We start from the raw sequence: 21,628 nt of genomic DNA, 5'->3' as shown, positions 1-21,628 counted from the left end.
GCTCCTTTTCAGTTAAAATGGCGGCACTTAACGTGAGTCCGGCTTTTTAAATCAAAATACTACAATTTAGAAATACTAGAAATTCATATATTTGATATAAGCATAGTGTATACAAAAAGAAAATGGATTATCAATATCCCTCCTTACCCGGCATCAATTTTCATCAGTCCCTCGATGTGAACATGGGCACAAACAAAGAACAATTAGGACACAATAAACATCATACAATTTATGATCGGTTAGGAAAAATTAAGACCACAACTTTAATATAAATACAAAAATAAAGGTTTGTGTTTGACATTATTTGGGATCATTTCATACAAATAAGTCTTATTCCCGACATATATTAAATTAAAAATGTCACGTTGAACATGCTTAGCACACAGCCCCACAGTGAAAGGATCCAGGGTTCAATTCTAGTTACACTAGCCTCCCAGTGCGGAGTTTACATGTTCTCCCCATTCCAAAAACATGTATGGCAGGCTAATTGGCTGGTCCAAATTGGTCCTGGGTGTAAATGAGAGAGTGAGTTGTCTGTCTCTCTGTGCCCTGCGACTGGCTGGCAACCAGTTGAGGGTGTCCCCTGCCCACTGCCCGAACATGACTGGGATGGGCTCCAGCACCCCCATGACCCTACTGAGGATAAGCTGCGCATATAACGGATGGATGTTGAACATGCGACATTCAAATTTGAATAGATTGAATAAAACTTATAAATAGACCAAATGACGAGCACAACAATAGGTTTCGTACATTGAATTTTTCATGGAGCGTATGGAGGCTTTTAACTCTTTGTGGCGAGTAATCAAGGTCCATTTGCTCTGGATCCATACAAATGAAGTCATCCCCCTTCCCCCAAAAAGTGCAACAATCAAAAACCAGGAGCAAGTGACACAGATCTGTGGTGATTAAAGGGAAAATTTGTGAATCGAAAATAGGCATGCATACGACCTTTAATAAAGGCATGTTTTGTGTCTAACATGAGGGAGAAAAGAGCAGCAACACGTTTAAAATCTCTGGTTAAGTCCCCCCTCACATACCCAATTCCTATTTTAACAGCAGATAAGAAGTTAAATAAGAAAACATCCCTTTTACCTTATATGCCAGGTCCACCTGACTGACAATAAAACGCAAGCAGTTTAAAAACTGGATCAGACACACAGGCACATCACGATTCAAGCCGTGTGGTTGGGTTTTATAATGTTAATGGCGCTGGTGTAGGCTGTTTATTGAAGGTTTGGTTCAACAACAAATGAGTTTTAAAATCTCGGCACCATAGTGGTTTTGACGGTAGCAATGAGTAAGAAGTTTTCCCGAACCGACAGTCGGGAATCGAGAGAGTCTAGTCAGGTAGGCAGGCTGTGTGTTGAAAGATGCAGACGAGATGTTGGTGGCATCTAGAAGAGCTGGATCATGGACTCCCGAGACTTGCCCACTCCGATCCATTTGACTTCAAACAAACACAAAGATAACATAATCAAAACTCTGAAAAAGGCTTTTCTCAGTGGCTTACAACCAATCTGTGTTTTTCAATTTAGTAATAACTCATCTGTAATGTTTTGGGTGCCCACCTTGGCCCACTATGCTACTTAAAGAATCAGTTCATGACAACAATGGCTTCCTTTTGCACTAAATGCAGGCCTCCTCTGAAAAAGTACTCAGGTTTCATTTGGCGCCGGCTTAGTGAGATGAATGAGCTGAACAAATATAATGGATAAATAGACATATTTTTGTATTATTATTTTGTATTATTGTATTTTCTGCACCATAAAGCGGGACACCTTTTATCAAATATTTTTCATATATAAGGCACATGGAATAAAAACTACAGTAAGAGCTGCCATATCTAACCACTGCGGATTTATACACTTAATGTATACAGACGCTCCCCTACTTACGACCACTCGACTTACGTAAAACGGTAAATACGAAAAAAAGATTTGGGATAACGAAAAATATCCGAACATTGCTATAAGTTAGATTTTGTATTGTGTGCACCTAACACTCCACTTATTGAAACATGAATATTTTGTTTGTTTGTTTGTTTGTACATGATTCAATTGTTTGTTTGTTTGTACATGATTCAAATTGAATCTTTTCTTCCGGCGCCGTCACGAATGGCAGCCACTCCAGCAGCTCCCGTGTTATTTTCGATTGTTCTCGATTGTTCTCAGCTCAGGGATGCTGCTGGAAATGTGAATTTCCCTTCGGGGATGAACAAAGTATCTATCTATCTATCTATCTATCTATCTTTTTCAGAGTACATGACATTACTGTAGTGCTTCTTTCCACCACTACCGGCGTGTGGCGCTGTGAGAGGTCACCCAGCATCCACCTCGAAGAAGAAATCTGGCTTCTACTTCATAGTTTTGTGTGTAAACATTCTACACTATATCCCTAGCACTGTCGTGTCCAGCATGGTCGCCGTGGCGACCGGCTGGCCCCGCCCCCTGGGCACGGCTGCAGTAGATCAGCTAATTTGCGTGTGTGCTACTTAAGGATGGGTTGTGGGTTTTGCGGGTGCTGGCTCATTGCATTTTCTGTTTTGCATTTTCTGTCTGCATCTCCCGTTCTGTTTTGCTCTGTCCTGTTTTGTTTGAGTCGGAAGAAACCTGTGTTTGCACGTTTTTAGTTAAATCTGTTTGTTCTGTCTCGTCCCTGAGTTTTGGATGACTTTTATTTTACTAAATAAAAGTTTTGATCGTCAACGCAATTGAGTTCTCCCTTCCTGCCTCCTGCCTCCGTTCTGGTCCGGTCCCTTGTGACAAGCACGCTAAGAACTTGAAAGTTTTTATTGTTTAGTATCCTGCATCCATTCAATATAGTTGGTGTAAAGTGTAAAGAAGAGGCTAGCCGTTTCTTTTGAAATGAAAGTGGAATATGAAAGCTTGATGCGGTTGAGAAAATGGTCAGAACGCTTTTTTTCGGCCACTTTTTACCATAGGGAAGAACCTCTTGAAGCCCATCTTCCAAAAGTAAGTTAAACTTACCGTATTTTCTGCACTATAAGGCGCACCTAAAAGCCTTTCTTTTTTTCAAAAGCTGACCATGCGCCTTATAATACAGTGCGTCATATTTATGGATCAATGTTAAGTCGCAAAGTCTTGCATCTAATGCAGCAGCTGCCGACTAGATTTCCCCCCGAACGCAAAGTAGTTCGCGGTGTATGCTGGGATTTATTTACCGGCGTTTCATTGGCTAACCAATGTGTCAATCATCATTTGAATCGATCACTATTGGCTAAAGTTATTCGGATGTAAAGGGGGCGGATCCTTTTTATCATTTACAGGCTGGCATAGGCTAAAGGGGCAAAACAAAGCCTGCAATTGGCCAAAAAAGATGAATGTGAATAGCAAGTTGGGTTGACGGCATAGAGAAAACAGTATTTTACTATTCTATTCTGTATTTGCAAATATTTTATTCTCCTGGATTTACTACCCTCACGGATATAAGAGGACATTGGCTGCACGTTATTATGAACACAACGACTTCGGTGAGCTACTCCGGGTTTTATATTGTCCCTGTATCTTGTTTCAGACTGAACTCGATGTTTCTGTGATAAGCGGTGCAGATAATGGATGGAATGGAGTGTCTATTCTTAAAATTAAACTCAATTCCAAGTGCTCATTGTCATATGCACAGTAAAGTTGCGAGCGAAAAAGAAAATATAAACTAAGGAATGGTTGGCATTTCTTGAATCCCAAGACTTTAACCTTCCGAATGAAATGATCTGAAATGATCTGCATTTATATAGCGCTTTTCAAGTCAATGACTTCCCAAAGCGCTTTACAGTGTGCTTCACATTTCCCAATAGCGGCCGTGATCTGTGCAGCCATGTAAGGCGCTAACCTGCTTATTGGGGGTAATTGGGGGTTCAATGTCTTACCCAAGGACACTTCGACATGTAACACGGACAAGCCGGGATTCGAACTGGGATCCCTTAATCCTAAAACGATCGCTCTACCTCCTGAGCTACTGCCGCCCCCAAATGATATTTGGAACGATGCATTTGAGTGACATCGTACGGACACCGCATCTGCACGAGTCTACGACACGTATTTGCTTCTTTGCAAGCTTTGGGAATGTTAAGGGGGTAATAAGTTTGACTGAACTATGTGATTGTTTTGTCGACGTTCCCATTGTAGCGCCTTATAATTCGGTGCGTCTTATGTATGTCAAATATAGGACCAAAAACTATTTTTCCGGGGTGCGCCCTATAACCCGATGCGCCTTATAGTGCGGAAAATACGGTAACTTTATTTATCTTTATAGAGAATATTATTTTATGAAACGTTTTTTTTAGTACAAAACAATACAGGTTACTTATACAAGCCTTAAACATACTTATGTAAACCTTAAACATACAAAATATAGCACTGAAGCAACCTTATGAACAAATTCAACTTACGAACGATCTTGTTCGTAAGTAGGGCAGCGAGTGATCAGTCAAAAAATTAAAAAAAACGGCATTAGATTACATCTCTCTATCACACTTTTAATAATCAGGGTGCCAGAAACGAATGTTAGAGAACGGAAAAAACAAGTAGTTGTTTTGAATGATATAAATAAACACAAGAGTACGAAGAGGGGAACAACTCTAATTAATCTGATGATGAATCAGTCTTTGCGTTCATTTACCGTATATCTTTCAGGAAGACATTTCAGTTATCTCCTACAGTTTCATACAAATAGTGTGATATGAGATAAAATTGAATGCCTTTTCGTACGTCAACTATAGAACTGGTGATCTAGTGGTTACTAGTCGTGCTCTCAGCTCCGTCACTGGGGTTTGATTCCCTGGAACAATGTTTTGAGATTATGGTCAGCGATGTTTTTTGATTAATCATTGCACAAATAGGGTAGTAAAGCATAAAAAAATGCTGTATTCATCTCCAATCTAATGCTGCATATTTTAGGGTATATAAGGCACTCTTTAAAATTTCTTGTCAATTTTTTTTTTAGGTGCGCCCTATAGTCTGAAAAATACGGTATTTGTCAGGTGTTAACGTTTTTCCCTCTGTAATTATATAACATATTATGAAGATGTTAAGTCCTGTATACTATGTCCATATGAACTTGCAATATTTAAAGGGACAGTGTGTATTATTTAGCGCCTCTGATAGGTAAAAAACAAAAAAACCTTATTTGCTAAATAAAACAATATTGATTTTAATAAATAACAAACACACATGAAATATCATATTAACATGCATCTTTTAAAAACATTTGTAAGTAACGAAATGATCAGTTCCTTTTTACAAAAAGTTAGACTGGGAAAATGAATGATAGGTAAAATATTGCAATTGATCACTGAGTCTTCGTAGTTTGTATTCTTCTTTGTGCTTTTTAGCACTCGTTTTCATTTGCACTTCACCCTTCTGTGACATATTGTAGTCAAACATTACTGTTCCCTTATTTTGACACAGCTAATTACAAAAAAGTAAGTAAAATAAATGTGTACACTTGTTGTCCAGGTATATAACTACTGCATTATTTTTTAATTTCGTTCATGCTGATTTAAAAAGACAAAACTTTTTTCCAGCTTTTTTTATGTTTGCATTTTTGCACTCTTCGTTGTAAACATTCAATTTACGCAAATTAAAAAGACCAAAAGTGAAGATTTGTAGGATAGCAGCGACGATTTATTACATATTTTTACCATATTTTTAAGATTTCTGTTTTCCTTTAACTTGTATTGAATTTATGAATACATACAAAATGAAAATTTGATGCCATTAGGTCTGCATGACACTAAATATTATTCATCTTTAATTATAGATGTAACACGTTAAACCATTTACCTTATGCCCTTAAAATACCCTGTGGGGAATGTAGACAATCCAGATTAAGATTCATTCCATGAAATTCAATTCATTAAAAGGTCAAGCGTTTAACAAAAATCATAGGTAAAAATTATTGTTGTTGGTATTCTAAAGAGATGTATATTCTTTCTTGTAATTTTTTCAACAGTAGCTTTCACATTTTAACTCACTCTGCTGCCAATGCTATAACTTGAAATAACCTACTCCTCATCGGCCAAAATAGAAATCTGTTGTCGAATGCAACCATAGAAAATGTATTGTTTTTGCTTTTACTTGGTGTTCATTCATACCAGGCACTCCGGCGTTCTCCGCAACGAACCGCACATATTTCTGGGCGTTCTCTGGGAGCTCATCGAATTTCCTGGCCTCCGTCGTGCTGCAGTTCCAGCCTGGCAGTGTCTCGTATTGGACCTCCACATTCATCAGGACCTCCTGATTGGCTGCAGAAAACAATTATATCATTACATTTTGGTTATTAAGGGTTACCGTACTTTCCTCACTAAAGGGCACACCCCCCCAAAATAGTATTTTGTTAGATTTATTTTTTCTTATATAAGGCACACCGGACTATAAGGTGCATAAAGTTAAAACAACTGAATGTTGCGCGGAAATTAAAAACTTCTGCACATTGAGGGATCAGTCCAAATATTTCACTGATGATAATTGCATACAATTTCATAATATTAGATGCAAGGGGAATCAAACCAGGATGGCAGCATGAAGTGTGCCAGGTCCTATCTACTAGACCACTATGTCGTGATGACTGATTAGTTTCACCTGTGCCTGCTCGTTTGACACCAGCCGCTGCGGGCTTCCTGATTGGTTCCCTGTCTTGCTTAAGCACAGTCCTTTCACTCGCCTGTTGCCAGTCCGTCAGCGAACTCCTATTTCTACAAGGCAAGCACTTTGACTCTGACTCCCGTCGGTCCCGCTTTTTGTACCCGTTTTTCACCCGTCCGTTCCTAATTTCCCCGTTTGTCTCCGGCTACGACCTGTTTTTTGACCCCGACCATGTGTTGCTCTCCCGTCCCGGCTTACGACTCGGTTTTGATCCCGACTACGTTTTGCTCTACTGTCCCGGCTATCGACCTGTTTTTTCCATCTCCGGAAGATCCACTTCTGCATTAGGAACACGTTCAGATTCTGTGAGCGGCCTCCTTCCCGCGTCCAGCGAGGACCGGATCGCGGGCGCTGCCCTTCCTCTTTACCTTTATAAACTTGTGGTTAACGTTACGCATCTGGGTCCTAATTCTGTTCTGGTCGTGACACACTAGGGATACAGATGTCACATGAAAAGGGAATTAAAAAATTAAAGGGAGAGTGTGTAATATTAAGTGCCATCTAGTGGATCAAAAAACTTTTTTCCAGTAAAACAAAACATTAGTAAGAATACGTGGTAAAATCACAGCTATTTACACTATCATATCAATGGTCAAGAAATCAATTTCTTTTTCACCGTGGAATGCCTTCTTATATCAGCGCCATGTTTTTCTGGCATCCGACCGCCACTCTCTGCCGTGTATCGCTGGCCCTCGCTCAAACCAGACAACACAGTGTCATGTAGTGGACAAAAATTACATGTTGGGGCTTCAAGTGTTATCTCATCATCACACAGCTTTTAGTCCGACCCAAAATGATAGTATTAGGCCGGTGCGCAAGAATATTGTCAGACATTAAAGTGGTTCATGGTACGGTTGCACAAGTTTATGAAATGAATGATGAGAAAGGCATTGTTGGAAGTAATTTGGTCGTCCTGAAAGATATGAATAAAAACAAGGCCGCACATGTTCAAAACGTGTGTTACCTACAATGCTAAGTTTGAGCTGAGAAAAAGTAAAACATTCTCTGTACTCTAACATATCTACCAACTAAAACATTGTGATAATGAAATAAAACCTAATGCCTGTCTGTATCCCTAGTGATGTAGTGGGTAGAATTCTCAGCTTTGCCCACCGCGCACTGGGTTTGATTCCTGTTGCATTTAATGTTATGCATTTGTGAAACACCATCCATGTCTCTAGCAGCCTGTTGGCCAGAATGCAGTGCTCTTACCATTGCTGTTTGGTCCATGGGGCAATTATTTTATTTTAAAAGATCACTAATTGCACAAATGTGGGAACGCATTTCCAAGTTTGTCTGCTTATAAAGTGCATCGGTTAATAAGGCGCACGTTGAATTTTCTTGCAAATTTGGGTTTTGCGTGAGCCTCATAGTCCAAAAAATATGGTGAATTATTCAATCACCTGGGAAGTGCGGTATAATTTGTCCGTCAACCTTGTAGGCCACTCCAACTTTGATCTCGTTGAAGACATCAAGTATGTCCAGTTTAGTAAGGGCTAAACTGCAAAAAGGACTGGGTTATACCCGAATGCTTCAAATAACATTGATGTGTTTGGAAGGGAATATGGTACCAGTTCACTTACGCAGTGAAGCCGTTGATCATGTCCGCGTATTTGATTAACATCAGGTCGAGCCAACCACAGCGCCGCTTCCTACCGGTGGTCACTCCGACCTCCCTTCCTCGGGTCTGCAACAGCTCACCAATGTCCTGCATAACCCAAAATGGGTAAATATTGCTGAAGTGGGGCTAAAAAAAAACTGCAGATAGCCATTTAGCAGCTAAAAAACACAACCTAGATATCCTAAATATGACGCTTTGAGCATCTAAAAATAATTTTAAACTAGTTCTCAAAATTCAGTTACCAATTAGACGTGATTATTAACAGCAGTGTCAAATAGGCTTCGACTTAATAACGCTGTTTTTAAAAAAAAAAGTGTTTATGCCTGTAAGGGGTGTAATGACAATGCTCACATTTTTAGGACTGTGCAAAAGAATAAAACTATGATTACCATTTAAATCATTCTTAGAAAATAAACCTTTGACATTTTTATGGTTTAATATCTCGTGCATCCGTTCAATATGGTTGGTGTAAAGTGTATATCTTGAAACAAAAGTGGAATAAGAAAGCTTGATGCGTTTGGGGAATATGGTCGGGATGCTTTTTTTCCTAAAAGTAAGTAAAACCTCACTTTATTTATCTTTATAGAACATATTATTTTATTAAATGTTTTTTTTTTTTGTACAAAATACAGGTTACCTGTAGAAGCCTTAAACATACCATAACCAAACAAAATATAGCACTGAAGCAACTTATGAAAAAATTCAACAAATGAACGTAGGTCGTTCGTAGGTCGGGCAGCGTGTGTACACTACTCTTGCTTGTGCAGACTGAATTGATTTGAATTCAAACGCAGCACCTGAAATACTCGATTCACTCTGGAAAAGCTAATTATAACCCACCTCAAAACATTTTTTCCCCTGAGCAATACAGTTCACGTAGGTCACCTTTTTTTCTTCAAAATGGTGAATTTTGCCTAAAGATGGGCGATCTTCATGCCTGGCTCTATTGTGAGGTTGCCTTATGTGTGTCTTTAATAGTGAAATGGGAGAGAGGCTGCACCTATTAATGCACTGCGCCTTATAGTCGTGAAAATACAGTAATTTATTGCACTAAATATAAACTTTTTCAAAAATCTGACTCATTTACTTAGTGAGAGACAAAAACAAACTTATAGGTGCACCCGATATTTAGTTTTTGAGTGAAATTCTGCATCACAGTATTGAAACTTCTATAACTCTGTATCAAACTCCCCAAAACAAAGAATGCATATATAATGTTAAGTGAGATTTTTTGACATACGTTGTTCTGCTCCGAGGGGAATGCGCCGATGCCTACTCGGGTGGTGTAGGCCTTGACCACGCCATAAACATTGCCAACATTCTGCGGCGGTATGCCCAGGCCCGTGCACACACCTCCCACTGTGCAGTTTGACGACGTCACAAACGGGTAAGTACCTAAAAAAGACACATAGTTGTGATATGAACTCTATAGTGATGACTTCTCAGATGGGTGTACAAAGCACAACCTGCCTTTGAATAAAAGTGCAGATACCTTTGTTAAACAATATTTTTATTGTAATTTTAAAGGTTACATGTAAGGTAAAGAGTATTTTATTTTTCTTTCTATTATTTATGTTTGTAATTTTTGATTAGAAAAAAAAAAAAAAAGAAATGTTTTTATTGAAGGTATTGTTGGATACATTAATCAAAACATGACACAAAAAGAAAAACTAATGCTGAGAGTGAGCATGGCCAAATATGGTCACCTTACGCCCCCTCCCCTAAGGAAATTTGACAGATCTGTTTCTGCCAACCTTTGCTTAAAGGTTTGCACCGTATTTGCACTAATAACCCGGTCAGGCAAAAAATTCCAAATTTTTGGTATCCTGAAAGAAATAAAGTTTCCGTGCAAGTTGCTGGTAGGTCTAGGCACCCGTAACTTATATCTGTGACCACGTAAACCATCAACACGACAGAACTCAAAAAATTGATCAAAAGGCACATCGATCATTCCATGCAATACTTTGAACACAAAAATTAAATCAAATCGAATTCTACGGAGCTCCAAAAAGTCCAAGTTCAGTCTTTGTAGTCTTTCCGGAAATGACAAGCTGTGCATCCCAGGTATCCGCTTCGTATACCGTCGTTGAACTCCTTCCAGTAAGTTAATGTCCTTGAGTAAGTAAGGATTCCACACAACGCTGTTATATTCTAACCCGGGTCTAACATAAACGCAAAACATTCGAACTAAGAATGCTGGGTTCTTGTTGTAAAAGTTTCTGTAAATGTTTGATGCTATGTTATTGGCTTTGTTGGTAATTTTGGCGATATGCGTGATAAACTTTAAGTTTGAAGTAAGAGTGACACCCAGATCCTTATGTTCAGTAACAACATGCAAATCATGATCATTAATGTTATACAGCGGAACAGAACCATGTAAAAACGACTGTGCTAAGCATTTATGAGATGACAATTGCAGTTGCCACTTTTCGGACCAAAGAAAAACTGATTTAATGTCATTTTGGAGAGAATCAATTGTTCCTGTCACCTGGGTTTTTGGTAAGAAAGCCGACAGTTTAGCATCATCGGCAAAAATTGAGATGTCACTACATTGAATGGCCTCAGGTAGGTCGTTCACAAAAAACAGAAATAATAATGGTCCTAGTACTGAGCCCTGCGGTACCCCACTACAAACTTCCGACCACGCTGAAAGAACATCATCAATTTTTACGCATTGTTTACGATTTGACAAATATGCTGTTATCCATTCAAGCAGTTTTCCCCTAATACCATAGCATTTCAGTTTTTGTAAAAGCTTGTTATGAGACACTTTATCAAAAGCCTTGCAAAAGTCTAAGTAAACAACATGACCAGCCATATTGTGAACAAAAAACATACTGGTAATATTATTCAAATGAGCTATTAAGTTAGTCATGGTAGAATGTCCGGACCTAAACCCATGTTGTTTAAACGTAAAAAGATTGTGCTCCTGTATAAATTTCCATATGGCATCTGAGATAATTTTCTCAAACACTTTACAGACGCAGCTAGTCAAGCTAACTGGTCTATAGTTGGCTGCACTTGTTGTGCTCCCCCCTTTAAAAATTGGTATGACAATAGCACTAAGCCAGTCCTCAGGCAGCTGTGAATCCTCAAAAGATCTAGAAAACAGGTAAAATAATGGTTCACATAAAAAGTCAGCTAGCTTTTTCAGGGATGTGATTTGACCAAAGTGAAATTATCTGAAAATTAGCGGGGGGGGGGGGGGGGGTGATTGGTAGCTGGGGGGGGGGGGGGGGGAAACCAGGTAGGACCAGGGCAGTAAAAAGTACAATAAGTATAGGCCCTACAGTAAAGTGTTGGTGTAATGTACACATGAAAATCTATTATTGTAATTGTTAAATATTTATGGCCATTTTTATTACGTTATAATATTTTCGAAAAAAATGGGAAAACTGTCAAATAAATTTGAAAAGTTTACCACCTACCTCAAAATTCACGACTCTATCAGCAACTGGTACAGGTTGTTGGGGTGGATCACGTCTCTTTATTACCGCTTCCGATTGTGATGTCAATAAGGGATGGAGGCCGTAAAGTTTTGGAGTTTTCGTTTGGGCACCGAAACTTCCAGCGATGGAATAATTTGTCGTTCTTGACTGGAGTTCTTTCACGTGTTTTTTGCTCTTTGCGTGACTTTCAAGAGCTTTGAAACCTCTCCCACCATAGTCGATGGTATCATGACACCAAATGCAAAGTGCTTTCCCGGCACGATCGATCTTCCGAATAAAGTCATTGAACAAATTCGTCACAGTCTTCTTTCCAACATTCGTAGATAATTCCTTCTCCAACCAGTCCCATCGAAACTTGTTTTTTACAATCTTATCAATTTCTTTAGCTCGCGGAGCATCTTTGCGTTCGATCACGGACATCTTTCTTTAAACACCCGGCAAAAACGTGTGAGAAATGAACAATGGCACACTCCTATAACAAGCGCGTTTATTGGTCAACACGAGACTTCAACCAATCGCAAGTACGTTTCATTTCAGTTACGGAAACACTCAAATGGCATGCTGTCGAGACGAAATCGTTTTTTTTACCAATTAAAACACCGGAAATTTTAAAATTTTATTTTTGGAGATAAAAAAAGCGGAATTCCGCGAATTAGCGGAAAAATCACATCCCTGCTTTTTAAGCAAGAAATTTGGAATTTTGTCAGGGCCGGCTGAAAATTTGCTGGGAAGTTTTATCAAGTATCTATGAATTAAGTCCTTTGAAAGTTCCACAGAATTTAGAACAGCTGAAGTTCTGCTGGGAAAGTCAGGTGAAACCCCATTGTCACGACCAAAAACACTGGCATACTGATCATTTAATATACGGACATTGTCAGCATTATCTGTAGCAACGGTACCGTCAGATGCCTTCAGGTTGGGAATAGATGCCCTAGAAATTAGTTTACGGTTGATGTATGAAAATAATTTACGAGTATTATTAGCCTCTAAAACTTTATTTTCCTCGGCCACCCTTTCCCGCCTGATGGCCCTCCGCAGTTCCCTTGAAGCATCTTGATAACTTTCCAAGTATGCCAACTGATCACGTTTATAAAGCTTGTGAATAAACTGCTTTCGCCTATGCAATTCAGCTATATCACGGTTGACGTGAGGTGTAACAGCAACTGAGGGTACGTATACAGATATCAAAGTGTAAACAACAGATTTAAATATTGCCCACATTTCTTCAATATTCCCACAATTATCAAATAAGAGGTACCAGTTGACACTAGACAGAAAGTATCTCATGCCATGTAGATCACAGTCTTTAAAATTTATGTAGTTCTGAGCAGCGGTATCTTTTTTAAGAGCCAGGTTAAGTTGGAAAGTAACAGAATCGTGATTACTGGTAGAGAAACTCGGCCCAACGTCAATGTTTTTAATCAGATATCTGTCAGTGGAAAACACAAGGTCTAATACGTTGGACCCCCTGGTTGGTTTATCGACATGCTGAAAGAAACCTGCATTTGAAACCAAGTTTTTGAACATTGAAGTTAGATTAGTATCAGAATTTTGAAGAAAACTGTGGTGAAGGTCAGGAAAGTTAAAATCACCCATAAGTAGAATTTGCAATTTAGTATCAAAAATAGAATTCAGATGTTCGAACATAGCGACGTTGGCCTGAAAAGAGCTCAGACCAGAGCGATATACAAGCACTATTCTCAGCTTCACCCCAGAAATAAGAATATCACATCTCAATAACTCAATTCTATCGAATTGATAATTAGCGACAGAAAACACAGTTATACCATGAGAAACCATGAGCAAAACTCCTCCATGTTGGGCATTTTTATCGTCAGTTCTAATGGACTGATATTTCTCTATAGTTGGCCCTGTGTCACCAGCGGAGTACCAAGTTTCTGTAATTGCCAAAATATCAGGGGTGTAGAAATTGATGTACGAAACCAAGTCATCTGCCTTAGAAGTCAAACATTGGGCATTAAGGAGATGAATCAAGGGGCTGTTCAAGAAAGGCGAAGGCGACCTTAGGCATTTCCCGGCTTGACAATAATTTTCCCGTCCCGTATAATAATGTTTACTTCACCTTCGTCCCGACGGCGCTTAAGTTCGTCCTGTAGTTCCCTGTCGCGTTCATTTTCTTTTGGTGTCATATCTGGACGAACAAATCCAGAAGACAACGTCGGAAAGGTACTTTTCACCCGATTGAATCCACGGAGAAACGCCAGCCTTGATCTTGTATTCCGCAATCGGATCTTCACAATCCTGGGTTTACCATCATTCCTCAGCCTTCCATCACGAAAAACTTCCAGAATGTCCTGTTTCTCTACTCCCGGAACTGCTTCGGCGACTTGCTGAAAGAGCTGGGTATCCTGGACAGCTTCCCCATTTTCTCGATGTGTCTTTGCTCCAACCACCACGAGATTATGCTTCCTAGCCTCCTTTGCTAGCATTTCCTCCATTAGGCTAGTCGACATTCTAGCAACTTCTGGCATCATCTGCGTCATTATCTCTCGGACCAAAGTTGGTACCATGGCCTTCACGGTTTCACGGACAGTGGAGACCAAATCAGCAGAGTTCAGGGCACCGCACGGCCCAGACGACCCGGATAGAGGCACCGGAGTGCTATCCACGTAGGTGAACACCGTTCCAGAGCTACTCAGAGAGGCGTAAGAATCCTTATCATCAGCGGATAAACCGGGGACGCAGGACTTGCAGATGTAAGTAGCTTGCTTATCCTGTATCGCGAGGCTTAGGTCCTGAACTGACAGTCCAGAGCACTCATAGTGAATATAGTGTTTGCAGTGACTGCACTGGATCATTGCTCCATGGTCCACGGCACCGCAAAAACATGGTTTAGAAACTGTCTTTCTAGGCGCCATATCAAATAAATCAAAAACTCAGTTCAATTATTGAGTAAAACAAAACAAAAACTTCGACTCGACTTCAAAATACGGCATTTCGGACCCGCCGCATTTTCGCGCGCTTGCGTGCCACACATTATATTTACCTCATCTAGTGCTATAAAGTATAAATGATTTCAGAAGGATTGTCCCCGATTGCAAAAACGTAAACATACTAGTTTTAAGACTTAGTAGGTGCTAAACAGTTAGTATCAAACGCCAGGGAATAATTTCAGGACAATGATCAACCCTAGTGGTCATCAGATCAATTCACACCAAGGCCTTGAGAAGTAATATCCAGGGCCTAGAGAAGTTATATCTTAATAACATAGAATGTTCATCTGACAGCAAAAAGGATATGTTCAACAGAGAGTCTTCTGTTAATATGAGTATCTTAAAAATTATTGTAGAACAGGTATTCTTGGGGTTTAAAGTTATTGTATTTGGTTTGGTCTCTCTAGAATGTGTTAAACTCAGCTGTTTTGAATGGCAATCTTCTACCCTGGTGAAATGGGGTTAATTTTCATTTTTAGAAAGCTTTAGAGCTCAGTTGGTAAACCTTGGAGCTCAGTGATAAGAACACTTGTGAGAGCATCTAGATAAAGGATATCTTAATAGAGTAGAACAGGGGTGGCCAATACAGCCCTCAAAAGCCGCGTGCAATGTTTTTGGAGTTTTTCTGTTCAAATACTGGTGAGTTCAATGACCTGGGTAATTATCAAGCTTCAACACAGCTTGCAAACAATCTTAAAATTTGCATCACCTGTGATGGAGAACAGAAACCTCCAAAACATGCAGGACATGCGGCTTTTGAGGACTGGGTTGGCCACCCCTTGAGTGGAAAGTTCATCAGACAGCATTAAAGAAATGTTAGACAGAGGGGGTTCTGTTATTGTGAGTCTCTCTCAAATTATTGTAGACAGGTATCAATGGGATCTTGATGTTGCTGTTTTTGATTCGGTCTTCTGGTCAGTCTTAAACTCGACCGTTTTGAATGACAATCTTGTTCCCCCGCGGATTTAGGTTAATTTCGATTTTTAGAAAGCATTTTAACAGTTTTGGCAGTCCTTTTAGCTCAGTGGTCAGAGCACTGGTCTTGTAAACCAGGGGTTGTGAGTTCAATTCTCAGCAGGGGCTATATAGAAGATATTTAAACAGTTTAGAAGATTCATAAGACCTCAGTAAAGAAGTGCTGGACAAGAAGTCTTCTGTTACTATGTGTGTGTCTGGTGTTATTTTAGATACGTATCAATGGCATCTTTCTGTTTTTGATTTGGTCTTCTGGTCAGTCTTAAACTCAACTTTTTTGAAAGACAATCTTGTACCCTCACGAAATTAGGTTAATTTCGATTTTTAGAAAGCTATTATGTATTGTTGGCAGGCCTTGTAGCTCAGTGGTCAGAGTACTGGTCTAGTAAACCAGGGGTCGTGAGTTCAATTCTCACCAAGGCCTAAATAGAAGACATCTGAATAGTTCAGAAAGATCATCTAACTGCAGTAAAGAAGTGATGGACAGGAAATCTTCCGCTAATATGAGTCTGTCTGGAATTATTGTAGACAGGTATTAATGGCATCTTGATGTTTTTAATTTGGTCTTCTGGTCAGTCTTACACTCGACTTTTTTGAAAGACAATCTTGTACCCTCGCGAAATTAGGTTAATTTCGATTTTTAGAAAGCATTTTTAACAGTTTTGGCAGCCCTTGTAGCTCAGTGGTCAGAACACTGGTCTTGTAAACCAGGGGTCGTGAGTTCAATTCTCACCAGGGGCTGTATAGAAGTATTTTAACAGTTTAGAAGATTCATAAGACTGCAGTAAAGTAGTGCTGGACAAGAAGTCTTCTGTTACTATGTGTCTGTCGGGAATTATTGTTGACAGGTATCAATGGGATCCCGATGTTGCTGTTTTTGATTCGGTCTTCTGGTCAGTCTTAAACTCGACTGTTTTGAATGACAATCTTGTTTCCCCGCGAAATTAGGTTAATTTCGATTTTTAGAAAGCATTTTAATGGTTTTGGTAGCCCTTGTAGCTCAGTGGTCAGAGCACTGGTCTTGTAAACCAGAGGTCGTGAGTTCAATTCTCACCAGGGGCTATATGGAAGATACTTAAACAGTTTAGAAGATTCACAAGACCGCACTAAAGTAGTGCTGGACAAGAAGTCTTCTGGTACTATGTGTGTGTCTGGTGCTATTTTAGATAGGTATCAATGGCATCTTTCTGTTTTTGATTTGGTCTTCTGGTCAGTCTTAAACTCGACTGTTTTGAAAGACAATCTTGTACCCTCGCGAAATAAGGTTAATTTCGATTTTTAGAAAGCATTTTAACAGTTTTTGAATGCGTTGTAGCTCAGTGGTCAAAGCACTGGTCTAGTAAACCAGGGGTCGTGAGTTCAATTCTCATCAGGGCCTAGATAGAAGATGTCTTAATAGTTTAGAAGATTCATAAGACTGCAGTAAAGAAGTGCTGGACAAGAAGTCTTCTGTTACTATGTGTCTGTCTGGAATTGTTTTTGATAGGTATCAATGGCATCTTGCTGTTTTTGATTTGGTCTTCTGGTCAGTCTTAAACTCAACTTTTTTGAAAGACAATCTTGTACCCCCGCGAAATTAGGTTAATTTCGATTTTTAGAAAGCTACCATGTATTATTGGCAGGCCTTGTAGCTCAGTGGTCAGAGTACTGGTCTAGTAAACCAGGGGTCGTGAGTTCAATTCTCACCAAGGCCTAAATAGAAGACATCTGAATAGTTCAGAAAGATCATCTAACTGCAGTAAAGAAGTGATGGACAGGAAATCTTCCGCTAATATGAGTCTGTCTGGAATTATTGTAGACAGGTGTCAATGGGATCTTGCTGTTTTTAATTTGGTCTTCTGGTCAGTCTTCAACTCGACTTTTTTCAAAGACAATCTTGTGCCCTTGTGAAATTAACTTAATTTCGATTTTTAGAAAGCTATTTTATAATATTGGCAGGCTTTGTAGCTCAGTGGTCAGAGCACTGGTCTATTAAACCAGGGGTAGTGAGTTCAATTCCCATCAAGGCCTAGATAGAAGACATCTGAATAGTTTAGAAAGTTTATAAGACTGTATTGAAAAAGTGCTGGACAGGAAGTCTTCTGTTAGTATGTGTCTGGTGTTATTTTAGATAGATATCAATGGCATCTTGCTGTTTTTGATTTGGTCTACTGGTCAGACTTAATCTCGACTGTTTTGAATGACAATCTTGTACCCTTGCGAAATTACGTTAATTTCCGTTTTTAGAAAGCATTTTAATGGTTTGGCAGGCCTTGTAGCTCAGTGGTCAGAGCACTGGTCTTGTAAACCAAGGGTCGTGAGTTCAATTCTCACCAGGCTCTAGATAGAAGATATTTTTACAGTTTAGAAGATCATCAGACTGCAGTAAAGAGGTGGTGGACAAGAAATCTTCTGTTACTATGTGTCCGTCTGGAATTATTGTTGACAGCTATCAATGGATCCCGATGTTGCTGTTTTTGATTCGGTCTTCTGGTCAGTCTTAAACTCGACTGTTTGGAATGACAATCTTGTACCCTTTTGAAATTAAGTTATTTAGATTTTTAGAAAGCTACTATGTAATGTTGGCAGGCCTTGTAGCTCAGTGGTCAGAGTACTGGTCATCTGAATAATTCAGAAGGATCATCTATTTGCAGTAAAGAAATGATGTACAGGAAATCTTCTGCCAATAAGAGTCTGTCTGGAATTATTGTAGACAGGTATCAATGGGATCTTGATGTTGCTGTATTTGATTTGGTCTTCTGGTCAGTCTTAAACTCGAATTTTTTGAAAGACAATCTTTTGCCCTCGCGAAATTAGGTTAATTTCGATTTTTAGAAAGCATTTTAACAGTTTTGGCAGGCTTTGTAGCTCAGTGGTCAGAGCACTGGTCTAGTAAACCAGGGGTCATGAGTTCAATTCTCATCAGGGCCTAGATAGAAGACGTCTTAATAGTTAAGAAGATTCATAAGACTGCAGTAAAGAAGTGCTGGACAAGAAGTCTTCTGTTACTATTTGTCTGTCTGGTGTTATTTTAGATAGATATCAATGGCATCTTGCTGTTTTTGATTTGGTCTACTGGTCAGACTTAATCTCGACTGTTTTGAATGACAATCTTGTACCCTTGCAGATTACGTTAATTTCGATTTTTAGAAAGCTATTTAACAATTTTGGAAGGCCTTGTAGCTCAGTGGTCAGAGTACTGGTCTAGTAAACCTGGGGTCGTGAGTTCAATTCTTACCAAGGCCTAAATAGAAGACATCTGAATAGTTCAGAAATATCATCTAACTGCAGTAAAAAAGTGATGGACAGGAAATATTCCGCTAATATGAGTCTGTCTGGAATTATTGTAGACAGGTATTAATGGCATCTTGATGTTTTTAATTTGGTCTTCTGGTCAGTCTTAAACTCGACTTTTTTGAAAGACAACCTTGTACCCTCGCGAAATTAGGTTAATTTAGATTTTTAGAAAGCATTTTTAATAGTTTTGGCAGCCCTTGTAGCTCAGTGGTCAGAACACTGGTCTAGTGAACCAGGGGTCGTGAGTTCAATTCTCACCAGGGCTATGTAGAAGTATTTTAACAGTTTAGAAGTTTCATAAGACTGCAGTAAAGTAGTGCTGGACAAGAAGTCTTCTGTTACTATGTGTCTGTCGGGAATTATTGTTGACAGGTATCAATGGCATCTTGCTGTTTTTAATTTGGTCTTCTGGTCAGTCTTAAACTCGACTTTTTTGAAAGACAATCTTGTTCCCCCGCGAAATTGATTTCGATTTTTAGAAAGCATTTTAACAGTTTTGGTAGCCCTTGTAGCTCAGTGGTCAGTGTACTGGTCTTATAACCAGGGGTTGTGAGTTCAATTCTCACCATGGGCTATATAGAAAATATTTTAACAGTTTAGAAGATTCATAAGACTGCAGTAAAGTAGTGCTGGACAAGAAGTCTTCTGTTACTATGTGTCCGTCTGGAATTATTGTTGACAGGTATCAATGGGATCCCAATGTAGCTGTTTTTGATTCGGTCTTCTGGTCAGTCTTAAACTCGACTGTTTTGAATGACAATCTTGTTCCCCCGCGAAATTAGGTTAATTTCGATTTTTAGAAAGCATTTTAACACTTTTTTAAGCCCTTGTAGCTCAGTGGTCAGAGCATTGGTCTTGTAAACCAGGGGTCGTGAGTTCAATTCTCACCAGGGGCTATATAGAAGATATTTAAACAGTTTAGAAGATTCATAAGACTGCAGTAAAGAAGTGCTGGACAAGAAGTCTTCTGTTACTATGTGTCTGTCTGGTGTTATTTTAGATAGGTATCAATGGCATCTTTCTGTTTTTTATTTGGTCTTCTGGTGAGTCTTAAACTCGACTGTTTTGAATGACAACCTTGTACCCTCGTGAAATTAAGTTAATTTAGATTTTTAGAAAGCTACTATGTAATGTTGGCAGGCCTTGTAGCTCAGTGGTCAGAGCACTGGTTTAGTAAACCAGGGGTCGTGAGTCTAATTCTCATCAGGGCCTAGATAGAAGATGTTTTAATAGTTTAGAAGCTTCATAAGACTGCAGTAAAGAAGTGCTGGACAAGAAGTTACTATGTGTCTGTCTGGAATCGTTTTAGATAGGTATCAATGGCATCTTGCTGTTTTTGATTTGGTCTTCTGGTCAGTCTTAAACTCGACTGTTTTGAATGACAATCTTGTACCCTCAGGAAATTAAGTTAATCTCTATTTTTAGAAAGCTATTTTATTTCATTGGCAGGCTTTGTAGCTCAGTGTTCAGAGCACTGGTCTAGTAAACCAGGGGTAATGAGTTCAATTCTCATCAAGGCCTAGATAGAAGACACCTTAAAAGTTTAAGTTTATAAGACTGTATTGAAAAAATTATGGACTGGAAGTCTTCTATCAATAAGAGTCAGTGTAAAACTATTGTTCACAGGTATTAACGAGATCTTGATGTTTCTGTTTTTTATTTGGTCTTCTGGTCAGTCTTAAACTTGACTGTTTTGAATGACAATCTTGTACCCTCGCGAAATTAGGTTAATTTCGATTTTTAGAAAACTATTTAACTATTTTAGTAGGTGTTGTAGCTCAGTGGTCAGATCATTGATCTTATAAACCAGGGGTCGTGAGTTCAATTCTCATCAGGGCCTAGATAGAAGATATTTTAATAGTTTGGAAGATTCATAAGACTGAAGTAAAGAAGTGCTGGACAGAAGTCTTCTGTTACTATGTGTCTGTCTGGAATTGTTTTAGCTCGGTGTCAATGGCATCTTGCTGTTTTTGATTTGGTCATGTGGTCAGTGTTAAACTCGACTGTTTTGAATGACAATCTTGTACCCTCGCGAAATCAGGTTAGTTTTGATTTTTAGAAACCTTTTTTTATATCATTGGTAGGTTTTGTAGCTCAGTAGTCAAAGTACTGGTCTTGTAAACCAGGGGTTGTGAGTTCAATTCTCATCAAGGCCTAGCTAGATGACATCTTAATAATTTACAGGGTTCATCAGACTGCAGTAAAGAAGTGCAGGAAAGGAAGTCTTCTGTTAATGTGAGTCTTTCTTGAAATATTGTAGACAGGTACCAATTGGATCTTGATGATGTTGTTTTTTATTTGGTATTCTGGTCAGTCTTAACTTGACTTTTTAGAATTGACAATATTGTTCCATCACGAAATGAATAATTTCAATCTTTAGAAAGCTATTTTACAGTAATGGCAAGCCTTGTAGCTCAGTGGTCAGAGCAACCAGGAGTTGTGAGTTCAATTCTCACCAAGGCCTAGATAGAAGACATCTTAATAGTTTAGATCATTCATCAGACTGCAGTAAGTAAGTGCTGGACAGGAAGTCTTCTATTAATATGAGTCAGTCTAGAATTAATTAGACAGGCATCAATGGGATCTTCTTGTTTTAATTTGGTCTTCTGGTGAGTCTTAAACTCGACTAATTTGAATGACAATCTTGTAGCCCCGCAAAATTAGGTTAATTTCGCTTTTTAGAAAGCTATT

General features: G+C 39.0%; 1 protein-coding gene and 15 non-coding genes across 17 annotated transcripts in view; 15 read left to right on the top strand and 1 right to left on the bottom strand.

Moving 5' to 3' along the window:
- Window positions 1-228: 228 nt before the first annotated feature.
- Window positions 229-21,628, bottom strand: part of adss2 (adenylosuccinate synthase 2) — a 38,118-nt gene continuing 16,718 nt past the window's right edge. For both annotated transcript variants that reach the window (XM_088351789.1, XM_088351790.1), the window contains 5 exons: window positions 9,524-9,678; window positions 8,246-8,370; window positions 8,066-8,163; window positions 6,113-6,262; window positions 229-1,450 (listed from right to left, as the gene is read on the bottom strand). In XM_088351789.1, coding sequence (XP_088207915.1) covers window positions 1,398-1,450; window positions 6,113-6,262; window positions 8,066-8,163; window positions 8,246-8,370; window positions 9,524-9,678 — 581 coding nt within the window. In that variant the 3' untranslated portion in view covers window positions 229-1,397. The remainder of the gene's footprint in view (window positions 1,451-6,112; window positions 6,263-8,065; window positions 8,164-8,245; window positions 8,371-9,523; window positions 9,679-21,628) is intronic.
- Window positions 15,696-15,770, top strand: trnat-ugu (transfer RNA threonine (anticodon UGU)). Its single transcript has one exon. It is a non-coding gene; the product is annotated as a tRNA-Thr (tRNA).
- Window positions 16,013-16,085, top strand: trnat-agu (transfer RNA threonine (anticodon AGU)). The gene has a single exon. It is a non-coding gene; the product is annotated as a tRNA-Thr (tRNA).
- On the top strand, window positions 16,330-16,402 carry trnat-ugu (transfer RNA threonine (anticodon UGU)). The gene has a single exon. It is a non-coding gene; the product is annotated as a tRNA-Thr (tRNA).
- Window positions 16,651-16,723, top strand: trnat-ugu (transfer RNA threonine (anticodon UGU)). Its single transcript has one exon. It is a non-coding gene; the product is annotated as a tRNA-Thr (tRNA).
- Window positions 16,970-17,039, top strand: trnat-agu (transfer RNA threonine (anticodon AGU)). Its single transcript has one exon. It is a non-coding gene; the product is annotated as a tRNA-Thr (tRNA).
- On the top strand, window positions 17,283-17,355 carry trnat-agu (transfer RNA threonine (anticodon AGU)). Its single transcript has one exon. It is a non-coding gene; the product is annotated as a tRNA-Thr (tRNA).
- Window positions 17,599-17,671, top strand: trnan-auu (transfer RNA asparagine (anticodon AUU)). Its single transcript has one exon. It is a non-coding gene; the product is annotated as a tRNA-Asn (tRNA).
- Window positions 17,910-17,982, top strand: trnat-ugu (transfer RNA threonine (anticodon UGU)). Its single transcript has one exon. It is a non-coding gene; the product is annotated as a tRNA-Thr (tRNA).
- On the top strand, window positions 18,499-18,571 carry trnat-agu (transfer RNA threonine (anticodon AGU)). Its single transcript has one exon. It is a non-coding gene; the product is annotated as a tRNA-Thr (tRNA).
- trnat-agu (transfer RNA threonine (anticodon AGU)) lies at window positions 18,814-18,886 on the top strand. Its single transcript has one exon. It is a non-coding gene; the product is annotated as a tRNA-Thr (tRNA).
- Window positions 19,130-19,203, top strand: trnat-agu (transfer RNA threonine (anticodon AGU)). The gene has a single exon. It is a non-coding gene; the product is annotated as a tRNA-Thr (tRNA).
- trnat-ugu (transfer RNA threonine (anticodon UGU)) lies at window positions 19,761-19,833 on the top strand. Its single transcript has one exon. It is a non-coding gene; the product is annotated as a tRNA-Thr (tRNA).
- trnat-agu (transfer RNA threonine (anticodon AGU)) lies at window positions 20,077-20,149 on the top strand. The gene has a single exon. It is a non-coding gene; the product is annotated as a tRNA-Thr (tRNA).
- Window positions 20,386-20,458, top strand: trnat-agu (transfer RNA threonine (anticodon AGU)). Its single transcript has one exon. It is a non-coding gene; the product is annotated as a tRNA-Thr (tRNA).
- On the top strand, window positions 21,021-21,093 carry trnat-ugu (transfer RNA threonine (anticodon UGU)). Its single transcript has one exon. It is a non-coding gene; the product is annotated as a tRNA-Thr (tRNA).

Source organism: Urocampus carinirostris, chromosome 13 (assembly GCF_059441175.1).
Source record: "Urocampus carinirostris isolate Australia breed hairy pipefish chromosome 13, RoL_Ucar_1.0, whole genome shotgun sequence".
NCBI classification, from domain to species: Eukaryota; Metazoa; Chordata; class Actinopteri; order Syngnathiformes; family Syngnathidae; genus Urocampus; species Urocampus carinirostris.
The sequence above is the reverse complement of the archived record's forward strand: the minus strand, read 5'-3'. Positions and strand labels throughout refer to the sequence as shown.